The following is an 18,091-nucleotide window of genomic DNA, read 5'->3' as shown; positions in this document are numbered from 1 at the left end:
TTTGGACGTTTCATATTATCTATCATATCCCTGAGGTCCATTTCGATTTTTTCAATTTTTTTCCCCATTCTTTCTTTTATGCTTTCATTTTCCATTCTGTCATCTTCCAGGTCACTGATTCGTTGTTCAACTTCCTCTAGTCTTGTACTATGGGTGTCCAGAATCTTTTTAATTTGGTCAACAGTTTCTTTAATTTCCATAAGATCATCCATTTTTTTATTTAGTCTTGCAATGTCGTCTTTATGCTCTTCTAGAGTCTTCTTGATTTCCTTCATATCCTGTACTATGGTCTCATTGTTCATCTTTAGTTCTTTGAGTAGCTGCTCTAGGTGCTGTGTCTCTTCTGGTCTTTTGATTTGGGTGCTTGGGCTTGGGTTATCCATATCGTCTGGTTTTTTCATATGCTTTATAATTTTCTGTTGTTTTTGGCCTCGTGGCATTTGCTGAACTTGATAGGGTTCTTTTAGGGTTTGTAGACCAATTGAAGTCCTTATCTCTAATTTATCAGATCTACAGCTTCGTGGAGTACACTTTCTCTAACTAACCAGCAGGTGGCGTCCACGAGCCACCTGTTCTCCACAAGCCAGTTCTCCCCTGCTTAGCCTTTTTGGTGAGTGGGGGAGTGAGTCTTGTGGGGCCCAATTGGTGTACCAAGCTTGCGTGTGTAGTTGGTGTTGCCTGCCCTGTATGTGGGGCGTGTTTCTGGGCAGTCGGGGAGGGGGGGTGGTCCTAACAATCAAATCTCCCTGATGATCCTAGAGTTTTAAAGCTGCTGCAATAATTCTAATCCTTCAGTTCAGTCCTGCCACAGTTTGTCTCTGCCACTGACCCACAAGTCTTTGGTATTGGCGTATGGCTCCTGAGACTTGGAAGTGGGCCCCTCTTCCAGGCTGTGCACCCCGGGTCCTCTGTTGAGGGATGACTGTGCTATGTCACAGGTGAGTGCCGTCCCCCCAGGGCAGTTCTGGGCTGCTGGGCTGTGTAGGGAGGCTCCCAGTCTGCTCAAATGATGGCTGAATGGGGCTTTGTTAATTCACTACTGCTCCACCTTCCCAGCTCTGGGACAATCAGCTGAGGCTGCAGGGAAGGCTAATGTCCACGCCCAGTTTTGTGGTGTGTGCCTGTTATTTGAAGCACTTCCGTCACACTGGGTTGTCTGGGGCAGCTCTGGGCTATGGGGCTGGCGATGGGCAGGAGTGTTTCCTGTCCACCAGGATGGTGGCTGTGAGCAGACACCCTCCTTTTCTTGGGAAGTTGTGGTGTTTAGTGAATTTTCTCAGCCACTGGATTATTGCCTTTTGTCTCAGAGCTCTCTTAGTTCTGCTCTTGACTTGACGTGCCCAAATTGCAATTCTTTGAAGCTTTCTGTATTGGGCTTCTTAGAGTAATTGTTTTAGAAAAGGAAAAAAGGATTAAAAAAAAAAAAAAAAAAAAGGGCCCTCCTCAGAGATCTAATGGGTTATTGAAATGCTAATAGACAAAGCAACCAGGGCCATTAAGGAAAGGTCCACAGGGCAGAGAGATCAGCTTTTCTTCGGGATTTGCATATGCGCCTCAAGGCCTGAGCTCCGCCCTTCCCCTGTCTGTGTTCACCAGAACTCCAAAAATCCTCTGCTTTTATTTTGGAGTTTTTCGTATTATTATTTTTTTTTTTCTATGCCTGTCTCCTCTCTGCTGGGCTGGCAGCTCTCAGATTCTCTGGTGTCTGGTCTCAGTCTATCTATGGTTGGAGTATGGATCAGTAGAATGAGTTTCCGAGAAGGGCTACCACTGCAGTTCTCCCTTCTCCTTCCCGGAGCTGGCAGCCCCTCCTCCCACGGGACTGAGCCTGGCAGGGAGGGGCGCGGGTCCCCTGGCCGCAAAAACTTACAGATTTCGCTGATCTCAGCAGTTCGACATTTTCATGAGTGTTGTATGAAGTATGCCCAAAGACAGATTGCTCTGTGGTGTCCAGTCCACGCAGTTCCTGGCTTTTTACCTACTTTCCTTCTCCTTAGTTCTTTTATTTCTTCATATGCATTGCTTCCTAAGTTTTGATCAGAACTTTTGTTAAAACAAGAATGACAGTGAAACAGCATCAGGCATTTTGTCTTATTGTACTTTGTTCCAGGCAGATACACATGTATATTTTGAGAGGACTTGAGAACTACTGTGCTTGCACATATTTTTAAACCAGAGGAGAGACTCCTGGTAATCACTGTTTCTGCGAGTGTGAAGGCTTAGAAACAACAACTTCATCATCTTCACTCTCTCTCTCCTGTTTAAAACAGTTTTATTCACACACCATTCAATCCATCCAAAGTGTACAATCAATGGCTCTTGGTATAATCACAGAGTTATGCATTCATCACCACAATCAATTTGAGAACATTTTCATTACTCAAAAAAGAAAAATACCATACACCTTATACCCCCCTATTATTGACACAGCATTGGTATGGTACCTTTGTTACAATTGATGAAAGAATATTACAATATTGCTGTAACTATAGTCCATAGGTTGCATTAGTTGTATTTTTCCCATATACCCCCCATTAACACCTTGTAATAGTGACAGACATTTGTGTTCTTGTCAGAATAGTCTTATACTTTTACCATGAACCACAGTCATCATCCAAAACAGGGTTCTCTGTTAAACAGTCCCATGTTTTATCCTCTAGCTTTCCTTCTAGATCTTCAGTCTCTTTTACCAAGCAAAAGAATATAGTAAAGTGATGAGCTAAAATTTAAGCTCTACAAGGACCAAGGTCTTTGTATATTTTGTTATCTGAAGTATTTCAAGAGCATAGAAGAGTATCTAAGACAGAGTAGATACTAAACAAATCTTTGATGAATGATAGAAGGAAGGAAAGGAGATAACACAGCACTGCTTGCTGGATGGGTAGGCTGTTGGAGCATATGAACCGCCTTTTCTGTATTATACTTCTTGGAAACTCAATCCACGCAATAAGGTGTATGGTGTTAAGTAACGCACTCGCCCACTCTGCTTGCGTAATGCTTACTCAGCAGAGGAGGGTGTGGCCAGGAGGGAGGAGGCAAGGGCTGGAGTTGTGGGATGGAGCCCAGACTTGGAAAGTTCAGATGGGGAGAAAGAGCCAAAACAAATTACTGGTATTTCATCATCGATACTGGAAAACATTAAAACAGCACCCCAAAACTTTTGAAATATCTATTCCTAGAAGTGGTAGCAAATAAATGATACTGCTAAAAATTATTGTGTGTAGGATTATACCACTCTTATTTGTTGTTTCAGTGAGCATTAAAATGTTATCTACATGTCTGTGGTCTAGATACATCACTTCTTAAGAAGAAAAGAGTTTGAAAACTAAGTATTGAGTATGTTCTGTATCTCTTTACAGTCATAAGGGGACTGAAATTCAGCATAATAGTATCCAGACTCTGGAAGAAAAAAAAAAAAGCAACAACACAGAAGACTTTATTTTATAAAACGTTAGATTTTGTTGTAAACCCCTGTAGCCCTGGATTTCTTGGGGAAAACCAAAATTTCAAATGAATATGTACCTCAGTCTGTTTTGCGTTAGCTTAGGCTCTTTTGAATACATATTTAGTCACATTCTAGGTTTAAATGGCCGACCAGGGCAGTTTCTCTCAGGAGTTCAACCGTCTCCATCCTCCTTTCCAAGACGGCACGTGGGTAAAGGGAGAAACTTCTATGTTGCTAGCGCTCCCCCTCACCCTCCACCTGCTGCCATGGTCCCACTTAGCCTCTGCCCTGAGACTCAGCCAGCCTTCCAATGGGGCCCCTACACTACCCTGTGCCATGAGGTTCCTGCCCACCCTGCCACAACGGCCCTTTGGCAAGCCTGTTGCTCTCTTCTACCAGCTCCCTCCCTCCTCTGGGAGCAGGTGGAAATTCCAGAGTGCTCCAAATGCACCTGCATTCATGGGAATCTGTGTGAACCGTCACAAGCTTCTCCCTTTGTCTGAATATCCCACAGCAGCAGCAGCCCTTAGCTCTGGCCACCCCATGTCAAGAGAGGGCCCTGGCAAGGCAGTGTTCTCTAGAGGAGGCATGGCCAAGAGCCACTACTCTGGGATTCCACCACATGTATCCAGTCATTCCTCAAACTGGGCCTCAACCCCTCTCCCCCATTTAGTCCTTGATCAGGAACATAAACATCCTGTCTGCAGCCCTATTCCAAACTTCTCCTTCTTCAACTTCCCTAAATCAGGAAGGATACCTACTCCTATGCCTCACAGGTGACACTCTTATGTCCCCTTTTTATCCTACTCCAGGGGTCCTCAAACTTCAGGTGCATTTGAACTACCAGCAAGGACTTTTAAGACAGTTTTCTGGGCCCTACCCAAAAAGATTCTATTTCAGTAGCCTGCAGTGGGGCCTGAGAATTTGTGTTTCTCACAAGTTCCCAGATGATGATGATACTGCTGATTAGGAGAGCACTTTGAGAACCACTGACCCATTCTGCGACCTTCTCTGATACCATCGCTTCCTTCCCTTCGCAATAAGCATCACGGTTTTGCCTTCATGGAGGAAGAGCTGCAAGGTATTATATTGGCTTATATTGTGTCAAATCTCTGATATCTCAATCTGTGAGGTTACTCTTTTGAAGAGGAATCATAGGGTTTTTGCTTGTGACTTTCAGGATCTCAAACTATGAATAGTAGTGAAGAAGGGAGGCCACATAGCATAATGGCTAATGACAAAAATGTACAGGAATGATACTTGTAAGACTATTAATACATGTCTCTTCCTTTGCCTTTCCGAGTATGTCATTTTTGCTCTGGATTGCTTGAGGCAACTGTCTTCTTGGAAGTAGATAGTGTTTGTTGCAGAAGGATTGCAAGGAGAAATGCTATGGAAATATTTACATTCTGACATAAACTGTGGGATTTTTCTCAGTGAGATGATAGTTCTATATTATCTAATTTTTTTCTCTCTCCTTTGGCATAACAGGGTGACATGTGGGGTAAAGTCAGAAGTGGAAGTGGAAAACCTTCCCCCTTTTGTCCCCAGGGAATGGAAAGATAATAGAAAGAAGGCAAAGGGATTCCCTTCTCTGAATCCAGAGGGAGAGAGGGAAGTGAGTGAGATAAGTAAGGGGAGGCTGAAGATCTGGAAGCTAGGGTCCTTTGACCCCAGTGCCCCATCGCAGTCCAGGAAGGGACTGCACACCAAGTGGGTCTGGCAACATGGCTCAGCTGTGGGAAACCTTGAGTTTTAACTACCAGGGTTTCCAGATTTGAGCACCTGGGAAGCCCAGACCCAGGGTGGCTGAGAAGTTAACTGAGAGCTTCTGGGGGTTCTAGTAGAGGTGGCTGTGGCTCTATTGAGAGGGCAGGTAGCAGAGAATTGGGTCACAGAGAGACTTAAGCAGGCAGGGAGGCCATCAGGTGGTTTAAAGTGGCCTGGTCCTCTGGCTGTAGGCTGTCCCGCTGATCTCCAGTGATGAATTCTATGCCCATTCTTTTGACTTTGCCAATTAAGCTTTTTACAAAATAACATTTTCACACACACAATCTTATAAGTAAAGTCTAATGAAATGACTAAATCGTTAATATAAGTGGAATCAAAACAAAAACAGGTTAACCTGTCTCCCAAATTGTGAAGTGCACTTTTTGAGTACATCAAAAATGACTGGGCAGTCCAATGAGCATCTAAGTTTTGTTGCTTTTTGACCCAAGATGCATTTGGCTTTATCTGTGGCACAAGATTTAACCGAACTTTGCCTTATCATTGGCTAAGCTTTACTTCCCAAGGTAATTCTAAAGCAATGCTAAAATTTCTTTAATTGGTTATGTTTGTCACCCATTTTTTTGGTGACATTGGAAACATTGACCAGTTTCTCTTCAAGTGGAGAGGGGCTAGTGCATAGAATTGAGTAACTTTTCAGTTCATAGTACATACTATTATCAAAGACCTCTCACTTTTTCCTTTATTTCCAATTTTGAATTCCATGGCCGCTTAGACGTTATAATACAGTCCTTAAGCTGTGATTATATCCTAGCAGTGTTATTCTATGTTCTAATTTACATAAATGATGTGCTACAGATGCCATTCTTTCTTTTTTTCACTCAACCCTGTGTTTTGGGGATGTATTAATATTGAATTAAAATCTGTTATTTACTCTGACTGCTGTTTGGTGTTTGTCATTTGCATTCACCACATATATAGCCATTCCATGAGAGGTGCTTCTTTAGATTGCCTTCAACTGTCTGCTGTATGAACAATGTTTCAGTGAACGTCCTAGAGGTATATTTTTTCTCATGGACCTTGTGAAGGTTGCTCTGGAGTGATTTACAGAAGTGAGACCACTAGGTCAGAGCACACACACCTACATAATCATTCAAAGTACTGCCACCTTATTTTTATGACCATTCCACTTTACACTCACACCAATAGAGCATAAAGAAGTTGTCTGTCCAGGTCCTTGCCAGTACTGGCTATTATCTTGGTCTATGGTGTCCTTTACTGAATAGAAATGCCAAAAATGAAGTAGTGAACTCTTTCTTCCTAAATATTTTCATTTTGGGGTACTGATTAAAATTCTTTCTCACCCAAAAGTTAAAAAGAAATAAATGCATGAATTCTTCCATCAAGTCTATGCTTGTTATTCTATTACTTCTTTCCTTAATTTGAAATTTATTTTTGTAGGGATAGAAACCCAACATATAGTGAGCCAGTACCCCTAACATATTATTTTAAAATGTATTTATCTCTACTGACATAAGATGCCACCTCAAATATATACCAAGGTACCATATATATTTTAATATATATTTGTATTTACTGTATATATGTGTGTGTGTATATTTACATCTACATATATATATATATAGGCCTATTTCCTAGCTCTCTATTCAGCTCCATTTTGACTGCCTCCTTTGGCACAGCATTAGTTTTTAAGGCTTTGTAAGTATACTTAAGATGTGGTAGGAAATTATTCTCTTTGCTCCTTTTACGAAATTGATTCTGTAGTTTTGGAACTTTCTTTATTCTCTTACACCTTACACAATCCAGTTATTCTCCCCGAAATGCTATTACAATGTTGACTAAAATTGCCTGGACTTTTAATCTGGTTTGAAGTGACATAAAGTTAGCTTTTTTGATTGATGGCTTTTGCCAACTCACTAGTTGCGATTGCATGGTGTTACCATTAATTTCACTGTCAGGTTTATCATGGGTAATCCGAATTGACTAAGCTATTTCTGTCACAACTCATTTCAGATTCTTGTGATCTTTTCACTACTTCATCACCTGGTCTGTAATTAATAGTTTCAGAATTATGTGTAAAACTTTTTAAACATTGACCAGTTTCTCTTCAAGTGGACAATTATTGGATTATCTGTGGAAAAGAACTTCAGTAGAAATGGCCCCATCTACTCTCCATCCATGTATTTGCAATAGAAACTGCCATATGACTCCCCTTGTCCTGGGTACAGCTGATTTGGCCAGGGATGGTCACCCAATCCAACATGAGCTTATCAATATCCTACTGTTTCCTAAGAATTTCATGATAGAGCCAAGAGACAGCAATCTCTCTATGCATTGCCGGGCTGGCTGTAACATGTAAAATCTGCATTCTGCAGTGTAGCAGTGTACTGTGAGGAAATTCATCTTTGATAAAAGGAATGCAGCAGCTTGCAAAGAAAAGCAGAACTGAGAGTTCCTCCGGAGTTCCTCAAATTGTTTCAGCCCTTGGTCACACAAAAAAAATTCCTAAGACCAAACTGTGAACTAACCCTTAGGAGATAATCTAGTATATCTGGATTCTTGCAATAAACCCACTTTTCTGATTAAACAAACCCAACTGTTTTCTGTAATTTGCAACCAAGAGTCCTAAATCACGATAGAAAATATTATTTTTAAAGTATTAACACTAAGCTTGCAGGCACTCACATTGATAAAAACTGTCTCAAGACCCTGGTTCTCTTTGTACACTCTGATCTGACTACAGTGCTAATTCTGCCCCTTAATACAAAAATGTATATATTTCACTCTACATTTTCTACCCTCAGTGCTTTCAAATAAATGATACATATGTACACATAATATTAAAAAAAAAAGCTTTGAAGGGCTCAAAAATTAAAAAATGCTTCCCCAGAGATAATTGCATGAAGTTGATTCTCCAAAAAGCACCTGTTTTCAGATACGGAGTGGTGGATATTTGTTGGTTTTGCTTGTTTTCCCCCGTAACTAATTACAGAAGCCCTATATCCTTGGGTTCTGGCAGGATTGTCTCCATCACCTTTTCAGGAGTGAATACGTGATGCAAGTCTGGCTGAACAAAGCACTGGGTTCCTGTGGCCTAGTGATTGGTTGTTTACGTAGGTCCACTGAGATTCAATTTCAGAACTAATGTTTAAAGAGAAATGATTTCCTCATGATTTAAAAGGAAAACACATAAATTTAGATACGCTGGTGGCTATATTGACTCAAGTTTTGGTCACTCATATATTCCCAGGAACCAATAAAAGATCCTGTCATATAGTAGGTGCTCAATAAATATCTGATGCATTGGCAAATGAGGGGAGATACTGACTGAGCAGTTGGACAATAACGGGGACAGCAATGAGGGGAGATGAAGAAACCAACTGATTCCAGAGAAAACCATGGTCCTAGCAGTACCTAAAACCAATTTTACTCCTGGGCTTTGCTGATACAATAGTCTCTTTTTGCTTAAGCTGGTTTGAGTTGGGCTTCTGTCACATACAACCAAGAGACTTAGTAATCAAAAAAGCATTATCCTGTAGCTAAATTACAACAATAAATGTGAAAATCTAGATTCAATTCATGATTTGTAAGGATATATAATTTACTAATATTGGCTGCAGAAGAGAAAGAAAACCAAAATAGTTCAGTAAACAGAGAAGAAATTGAATAGTCAAAAAATCACTGTGTATAAAAGATTTTGTGTAGGCAAGTTTTTTTTTTATTAAATTCAGTTTTATTGAAATACATTCACACACCATACAATCATCCATGATATACAATCCACTGTCCACAGTATGATAACATAGTTATGCGTTCATCACCACAATCTATCTCTGAACATTTTCCTTACATCAGAAAGAACCAGAACAAGAATAAAAAATAAAAGTGAAAAAAGAACACCCAAATCATCCCCCCATCCCACCCCATTTGTCCTTTAGTTTTTATCCCCATTTTTCTACTCATCCATATACTAGATAAAGGGGGTGTGATCCACAAGGTCTTCACAATCACACTGTCACCCCTTGTAATCTACATTATTATATAATTGTCTTCAGGAGTCCAGACTGCTGGGTTGGAGTTTGGTAGTTTCAGGTATTTACTTCTAGCTATTCCAATACATTAAAACCTAAGAGGTGTTATCTATATAGTGCATAAGAATGTCCACCAGAGTGACCTCTCGACTCCATTTGAAATCTCTCAGCCACTGTAATTATTTCGTCTCATTTTGCATCCCCCTTTTGGTCAAGAAGATACTCTCAGTCCCACGATGCCGGGTCCACATTCATCCCCGGGAGTCATATTCTGCATTGCCAGGGAGACTTACACACCTGGGAGTCGGGTCCCACGTAGGGGGGAGGGCAGCAAGTTCACCTGTCAAGATGGCTCAGTTAGAGACAGAGGGCCACATCTGAGCAACAAAGAGGTACTCAGGGGGACACTCTTAGGCACAATTACATGCAAATTTAGCCTCTCCTTTGCAGTAATGAGCTTCATAAGGGCGTGTCCCATGATCGAGGGCTCAGCACATCAAACCGCCAGTCCCAATGTTTGTGACAATATCAACACCAGTCCAGGTGAGGAAGTCCAACAGATCCGCACCTTCCCCCAGATCCTCGGGGCTGGGGAGGGGGAGGCTGTAAATATATTTTTTATTATCTGCCCAAATTACTCTGGGATGTGTCACTATTTCACTCCAGCCTATGCTAACCTACCGTATCTCACTTTCTATTCAAAGTTCCATGCAATTGTGGTGTTTGAACAAATAGACCGTAGAGTTGTACCGTTTAGAAAATTTAGATCCTGTACCAAATAGATATCTCTTCCCTTGGTCTCATATGGAAGCTGAAGTTTTAAAACACAGTCAGTTTCAACCTTTACCCTTTGGCCTGGCTTGCCCTGGTCTTAACCAGACCTGCTTCATTCATATCACCAATTGAAGTCTGGGCTCTTTTTCAGGTTTTTTTTTTTTTTTTTCAACAGTGGCTGTATGCACTAATACTGACATTCATATCTGCCGAGCTCTAGCTGAGTTCCAGGTGTCAGAGATATGCATTGTTCCAGAGATCAATCAGGTTATATGCTAAGGGATCAGCATCTCAAAGTTTAGAGATAGGTGTTACACTTCAGGGATAGAGTTAACTGCTGTAAGAGCTCACAATCCAGGGACTATTACAATAATTATGTCCACATTAGGCTATGTTCTAAGATTCAATTCCGAGCCCACACATTGTAGTTAGTCCATACTGGTGAGGCACCAAAGTGTTTGCCTTTATTTCTGGTGTACTTCACTCAAATACTGTGTACAGGATCCATTCACCTTGTGTGTCTCACAGCTTCACTCCTTCTTGTAGTTGCTCAATGTTCCACTGTATGTGTACACCACAGTACACCATTCCATTCTTCAGTCAATGTACCCTTAGGTCATCTGCACCCTTTGCAAATCATGATTACTGTGTAGGCAAGATTTTTCCGATTGATTAGAGAAGTTTTATAAACTGTCAAAGACAGATGATTCTATGAAACAACAAATGCACCACATTCATACCAGGAATGCAAGTATGATTAAATATCAAAAATCTTTTAATAAAATTCAATAAATTGAACCAATTAAAGAACTTGATCCTTTCAATATATGCTCAAGAATCACTTGATAAAATTCTAGACTAGTAGAAATTTTTTAGAAGTAGCCAATGAGTAATAAAATAAAACAGGGTTATCTCCTTGTTGTGGACTATGGACTAGGGTTACTAGTATAAGAATATTCTTTCATCAATTATAACAAACGTACAACAGTATTACAAGGTGTTAATAATAGGGTGGTAAATAGGGAAAAAATACACGTAATGTAAACTATGGACGCAGTTAACAGTACTCTTTTCACTATTCTTTCATCAATCGTAACAAAGGTACCACCTAATGCAAAGTGTCTTAACAACAAGGGGGAATATGGAATGCTGTTTTTTTACATGACTTTTCTGTAAACTTATAACTTCCGTCATAAAAAAAAAAAATAAAAAAAAAATATATGCCAAGTGAAAGAAACCAGACATAAAGCACTACATATTGCGTGATTCCATTTATATATTATGTAAATATAAATAAATCTACAGAGACAGAAACAGATTAGTGGCTATGTAGGGCTGGGGAAGGATAGAGAGATTGAGAGGTGACTTCTAAGGGGTTTGGGATTTTCCTTTTTGGAATTATGAAAATGTTCTAAAATTGACTGTGGTGATGAATGCATGATCTGTGTTATATTAGGAGCCACTGATGGCACGCTTTGCGTGGATTGCATGGTATGTGAATACATCTCAATAAAACTGCTTTTGAAAAAAAAAAGAGGATATCTACCAGAAACTCAGAGCACACATTAGAAGATGTCTAATATATCTTCCATCTCTAAGAGTCAATGAGTCATGTTTTCATCAAAAGCCACTAAGGGAAGGAACACTACTTTTTCTTCATATCATGAAAGTACTTTTTTAAGTATATTATGTATCAGTTTTATTTAACACCTTTAATTTAATTCAACAATACTTAACAGTAAACACCCAGTATCTCTTATATTTAACAGATATTCAAAAAACATGAGCTGGTGATGACAATTAAAAAAAAAAAGTCATATACAAGTAGCTGATGTAAAGATACTCAGATAATAAATCATTTGGGTAGAGTCTAAGTCTTCAAAACAAAAGGCAGGTGCAATTCTATTTCAAGGAAGCACTTATTAAGGTGAAGAATCACTGCCTAAATAGTGCTATTATTTATTTTCTCTTCACAAGACTCAAAACAATTGAGTTTGTTTACTATTAAACTGAACTTGTTTAAAAGTAAAGTCTTTGATGCATTTACTTAAATTTATTTTTATAACAAAGCACTTTTAATATAATTTAAAACACACATGCTTTGATTGAAAAGTGATTGTAAATGGATCCAGTTTTCATCCACCTGTGATAACAACTTTGTCATTTCTTCTAGTAGTATTGGCTCTGAAGGAAGCATTTTAAGATGTAACTGAAAAGAAAAATATGACAGCATTTAAGAAAATTTTATTTTTGTCTACTCTGGATTCAGCTTTTTTTAACCAAGAAATGTCAGAAGATACGATCTCAATTTATTTTCGTTAACACTTATTACCATTTTCTATTTCCCTCTCTTCCACCAATCTTTTTTTGTCATGAGCTCCATTATCGTACCCTCACCCTCTTAGGAGTACTGAAGGGGTCTTACTCTCCTCCCCCCTAAGGTCAGGCCTGATTCAGACTCAGAAACAAGGTCTTAGTTCTAATACTCAATTGCAGATAAGCCCTTTGCTGTAATCTAAAGATTTAAGCAAATTTTTATTTAGGGACTAAAATGTGGGAAACTTGGTAATGATATAGAAACAATTTGTGGCATTTCTGTTTTTTAATCCTGCATGTCAATGTCTAAATATCTTCATTTTTAATAATAAGATAAAGTGAAAACTCATGTTAGATATTAATGGGATAGATGAAGAATTGTATCTGTTATCACTGAAAATCAGCATAATTTTCAGCATCTTCTACCTCCATCAACACATACCATTAAAGAGGACCCACAAAATACAAGTTTTCTGTTCTGTGATGATAAACATAAAAGCTGGCAACTCTATTATTGCCAAATCACTTGAAACTCCTTCAACCAGTATAGAGGCAAATATTTTGATTTCAGCAGTTAAGAAAAAATGAAAACATAAAATTTGACTTTTCATGATCACAGAAAAACTTCAAAAATGTAACTTGCTTCTTTAAAAACAGTTAGGTTCAGCACATTGAATCAAATAGATAAGACACAGAAAAGTCAGGTGTGGAGTCAAAGAAGCTGCAGTGCTGTTGGTAGTACTGGCCACACATGGCTATTTAAATTTAAATTAATTAAAATTCAATAAAATTTAAAATTCAGGTTCTCAGTCATACTAGCCACATTTCAAGTGCTTGATAGCCACAAGTGGCTACTGGCTACCATGCTCGAAAGTACAGATATAGAACTTTCCATCTTCTCAGAAAGTCTGATTAAACAGACTTCCAGCTATAGAGGAAGGCAAGCTGGAAAATAATGGCTTACATCAGACTTACTTTTAGAAACAATGCAAGGTATGCTTGGGCTAACTCAAAATCGCGCTTTCTGTCTAACATCATCCCGATCATTTTCAAGAAGCTCTGCATGACTTCTACAGATCCACCAAAATCAGGAGACAAGCTTCGCAGCTCCATTTCAATTCCTGATGGGCCTAATTCTTTCAGAAGACAGAGAGCAGATTCATCTGCATTGAATTTTAAAAAGAATCCATTATTACCTATAATCACTTTACTTAGGAAACTGCAGTTTTCATTCATTTATACTCCAAGTGACATATATTCAGATGGCAAGGAAAATCGTTTCTGTGGGTTAGTTGTTTTCATGTTAAGTAGTAGAATGAACAAAATAAGTGAAAATCACTACAAATACTGGAAGAATGGAAACATTAAGAACAGTGCCCATGCCAAAAGCCTAATCAACTTTATTTTCTGTCCCTCAGTATATACTAAACAATAGTGCTTTTCTTCTTGTCCCCCCATAAATATAACAAATTACTTTCTTTTATGATCCTGCTATTCTTTACTACAATGGCCTATCAGTACCATTCCTTGATTTTCTCCAATGTGGACTCAAGTAAGAAAACAAAAGTACTTGTGATTTTCTTAATTGCTTACAATTATTATTGTTCATCTTTATTACTATACACCATACCCTTCAAACTTTAGATCTATTAGCCAACTCAATAAATAAATTTAAAATTTTATTTTTTGGAGAAATTTGAGACCATTTGAAGTATGATAAAAATCTAAAACAAAAGTCTTCATTGTATTGCAAATTGTATTTGTAAATAAAAACAAAAGGCTTGCAAATTACCTGTTACAAAACCGACAGCAGAAAGAACTCTTTACTGTCAATAAATGTTGTCAATAAATGTGTGTACCTTCAAATACCAAAAAAAAATTCTCATCTTCCATACAGAAAAAGTGAAAAGTTTTCAGTAGATTATCATAATATCAGTATCATCAGAGTTTAGAGCCAAACTCATTTAATGTAATGAAAGACAAGCTAAAATTACTTCAGATTAGAACCAAAATTTCAATCTTCAGTTTTTACTACGCTTTTTCAACTCCTGACAAATCAGCTCATATTTCATTCACTCTGTCTTCATATAAAGCAAAATGAACTGAAGATACTTGCTAAAATTTTTTATAATTTAACTTACATTTATTATTTTCTAGTCCTTCTTCAAGTTTCAAGCAGAAATCTGATTTTTGAGCCAAAATTCCAAGGTTTACCACTTTAGACTTAAACAAAGACAAACAGCATTACTGAAAGAACACAAGTGTAACAAAAAATTTACAGTTTATAACTAAAAGCAATCATTAATTTATATCATTTAATTTACAACTGTAAAATCAGGTCTTAGCAAAGAATTATAAAAGCACAACAAAAAACACACACACCATAAACTTAGAATGCTCCAAAGTTTCATTTTTACCTGCTGGGGATCATTATTTTGTTCAGGTGCTACATATCTGGGTACAAGGCCAGGAACTGTTGGAATGAAAAATGGTGCTGATTTGGGTATTTTGGGTGGTTCCTTTGGTTTATTCTTTTTCTGGTGAAGAGAAAATGAGAAAGGGAAAAACACTAGTAAACAATTATATTACCAACAGTAAGTTGTTAACAGAGATAGCTTCCTTTACTTGAAGATCTTTAGGAGCAGGAGTTAATATCTAAGGTAGTAAAATATATATATATTTAATCTAGTATGATTATCAGTAGGCCTTTGGATGTGGCAAACAATTCACCTGCAACCACAGAGCTATTAGAAATTGTATGTTATTTAAATCTAGCCCAATAAATTACTTCTTTAACTTCTAAAACATCACAAAAAAATCTACCTTAATTTTGATATTCCTACTTCTAGGCATTTGGGGACCCAATATTAAGTGTACCATAGTATTACCTTAATAACATCAAGATTAAGAAGATTTTTCCACCGTGATTCAGGAAGGAGTGAGAGAGTCACCAATTGCTCATTCAACTGTTCTGGTGAATCATACGCTATCATTTCATCACTTGGTTCTGTGGTTTCTTCTGACAATTCTACATCTTAAAAAGTTTTCAGGTAAAATAAATTAATGTAAAACAAGATTTTTTTATTATATAAAAACAACTTAAGTCACTTCAAATCCATTCATATTTCATAACATATTCACTCAATATAGCCTTGTAAATACTTCCTGTTTATTTAATTTGTTAAATCTTCTCTTTTCCTTATTTTCTCAAATTAACCACAACTCCCATCACCAGACTAAACACCTCTCCATTGATCTTCTATTTGATCAACACATCCATTATATTTTGGCATGAATTTATCTACTCATTCAAAATATTTCGTAACAGTTAAGAATCTTTGGTTGAATGCACTACTCCCCCCTCAGCAGCAACAGCACTTATATTAAATTTATGAAATTAAATCTCAAAAATTATTTTACTATTTTGTGATTACCTTGGGTTTGACAAATACCAGGAAGCATCACTATTGAAGGGACATAATCTGTAGGAAGCGGCCGCAATGAAACAACTGAATACAGGGAAATATTGGACCTGAGAAACCAAAACCACATAAGCAAGTATTTTAAAACTTAAAAAGAGTTTTTTCAGAAGAACTTTAATTACTGGTAATAATCTCTGTAATCCTGAGTTAGACTCCAATCACTTATTAGTTAGGAAAAGACTTCAAAGATAAATTAATTAATTTAAAAAAAGCCTTGATTTATGCCATAGATGTCATCAAAAGAAAGTTGTGCATAAATGTACTACTAATGGAATCTTTTACATTATCATAATACAAAAATACGTTTACTTAAGAGAGACTAATGGTAAATAATGCTTTTATAAAGTAAAAAACCTCTATATAATGTTTCAACAAATACTAACTTTTGTATACAGAAATTATAACTTAAGGAAAGATGGATTCATTGGAATAAGACAGAGAGAATATACTAATCATACTCTTTGGGTGGTTGATCAGTCATGAATTTCTCCTTCTCTAGAATGTTCCTCTAAGAGAACATGGATACTAATCAAGATGTAGATACCTGTCTCAAAGTACGCTAATCAGATTCTCTTTCCCAGACATTGTGAATGTGGAATGGAAAATAAAAATTGGGAATCTCAGATTCTGAGTTATATTAATAGCAGCCCTATATAGAGATGGCCCATACTCCAGTTGTTAGGTCACATAATTACTATTTTCCTTTTATCTTTATTGTTCAAGCTTCATGGATTCCAAGAGCTACCCCATTTTGCTTATTAAGGTAAACAGAGCCTATTCCTATTGTACATAGAATTTACTTCTTTATCTAGGAATTTTAACTATAAAATTTTAGAATTAAAATTAGAAAAGGTTTCAATTTCTTTCTTCCTCAATAGAGTTAAATGAATTCGATGCATATACAAAAATATTTCTAGACACATATGATATCCATTTTTCTTGAGCCATACAACTAGAATAAATCCTAGAACACATTTTGACTACATGGGAGCTATTTTTTATAAAGTACATCAGAGTTTCAAAAGTGAGTGGACAAGTTCATAAAGCAGAAGTGGGGCAATGGCAGAAGGCCAGGCCTTGACTGGGGACTCCCTGGCCACTGTCCATTATCACCAGTTTTCTAGCCTTTAAAAAAAAAATTCATGTACTCTTACTTCAAATGAAAGTCAGATATTATAACATAAAAATCAGTCATGTGGTTTAGAATACACATTTCAGCAAAGTATCCAAATGATCAAGCAGATGTTGACTCAATCACAGACTGAAGGTGAATTCACTGTGTTAACTGTGACATTACCATTATGTAAATAAAAAATCTGATAATTTTAGCAACTATGTTTCTCTGACAATATCCTCTTCTCCCCTTTCTCTTCCCCAAACAGAAGACCTGCATGAAAGAACTTACCATAGATAAATTCCAAGGTGGTCCACATGGGAAGTAGCCAGAAAGTCTCCAGTAGGGGACATGGTAACATTCAGAGGAGCTGAGTCCAACAAAAAGCAGTCTATAAGGCTATTAAAAGAATTAAGATGTTAAAGTATTTGGGCGCTACCAAAATGAATATAATTAGGAAGAAAAAAAAAATATATATATACATATACACACACATACACATTTAAGACACAAGGAATAGGAGATGCAGAAAAGTTACATTTTTGTTTTTTTTAAACCACAATCGAAATAAGTCATCAGTAACATAACAACGTTGTCAACTAAGTTATGTGAAAAGTAACTCTCTGAATGAGAAAGACTCAGAACACTAAATAAATCAATTAACTAGAGGATTTTCAAAAATATTCTGATTTTCTGGGATATCATTTTTTTTACAGATGGCCTTGAAGACAAACTGTACAGATATCATTATTTAAAATAAATTTAAGATCAGTACTCTACTGTTTGTTTTTCCTGGGAAAATAATAAAAGGTTTAGGCTAAGAAGAAAGGAAGAAGAGAAAATGATTAAGAGACTGGTACTGGAAAAACTTTTGAGAAATTGTATCTGTTTTTCAAACAGGTAGCCATGCTATGTATGAACCACATGAAAATTCAGTCTGCAGAATTTAACTGTAAAGCACCTTATGAAAATTTTTGCCATAGCTTTAAAATACTGGCAGGGTTGAAAGGTTTTAATAGGTAGGGGAAATCACACCCAGCTAGGAGATTCAGAACAGGATACACAGAGAGCAGGATGTGATATGAGCCTTCAAACAGAAAGGATTTCAACAAAGTAGATAGTAGAAAACATGTCCCTGGCTGAGGGAAACCTGCAGAGCAAGGAATGGAAACATACAATG

The 18,091-nt window shown here is 37.4% G+C and overlaps 1 protein-coding gene across 1 annotated transcript in view; it reads right to left on the bottom strand.

Annotated features, from left to right (window-relative positions):
* Positions 1–10,521: 10,521 nt before the first annotated feature.
* Positions 10,522–18,091, bottom strand: part of WDR36 (WD repeat domain 36) — a 44,193-nt gene continuing 36,623 nt past the window's right edge. Inside the window, exons 17-23 of the mRNA XM_037801798.1 lie at positions 17,203–17,310; positions 15,750–15,847; positions 15,204–15,349; positions 14,733–14,852; positions 14,457–14,538; positions 13,291–13,478; positions 10,522–12,208 (exon numbers count right to left, since the gene is read on the bottom strand). Of these exons, the coding sequence (XP_037657726.1) occupies positions 12,059–12,208; positions 13,291–13,478; positions 14,457–14,538; positions 14,733–14,852; positions 15,204–15,349; positions 15,750–15,847; positions 17,203–17,310 (892 nt within the window). The 3' untranslated portion in view covers positions 10,522–12,058. The remainder of the gene's footprint in view (positions 12,209–13,290; positions 13,479–14,456; positions 14,539–14,732; positions 14,853–15,203; positions 15,350–15,749; positions 15,848–17,202; positions 17,311–18,091) is intronic.

The sequence above is a fragment of the Choloepus didactylus genome, chromosome 13 (assembly GCF_015220235.1).
Source record: "Choloepus didactylus isolate mChoDid1 chromosome 13, mChoDid1.pri, whole genome shotgun sequence".
NCBI classification, from domain to species: Eukaryota; Metazoa; Chordata; class Mammalia; order Pilosa; family Megalonychidae; genus Choloepus; species Choloepus didactylus.
This window is presented reverse-complemented; position numbering and strand designations above follow the sequence as displayed.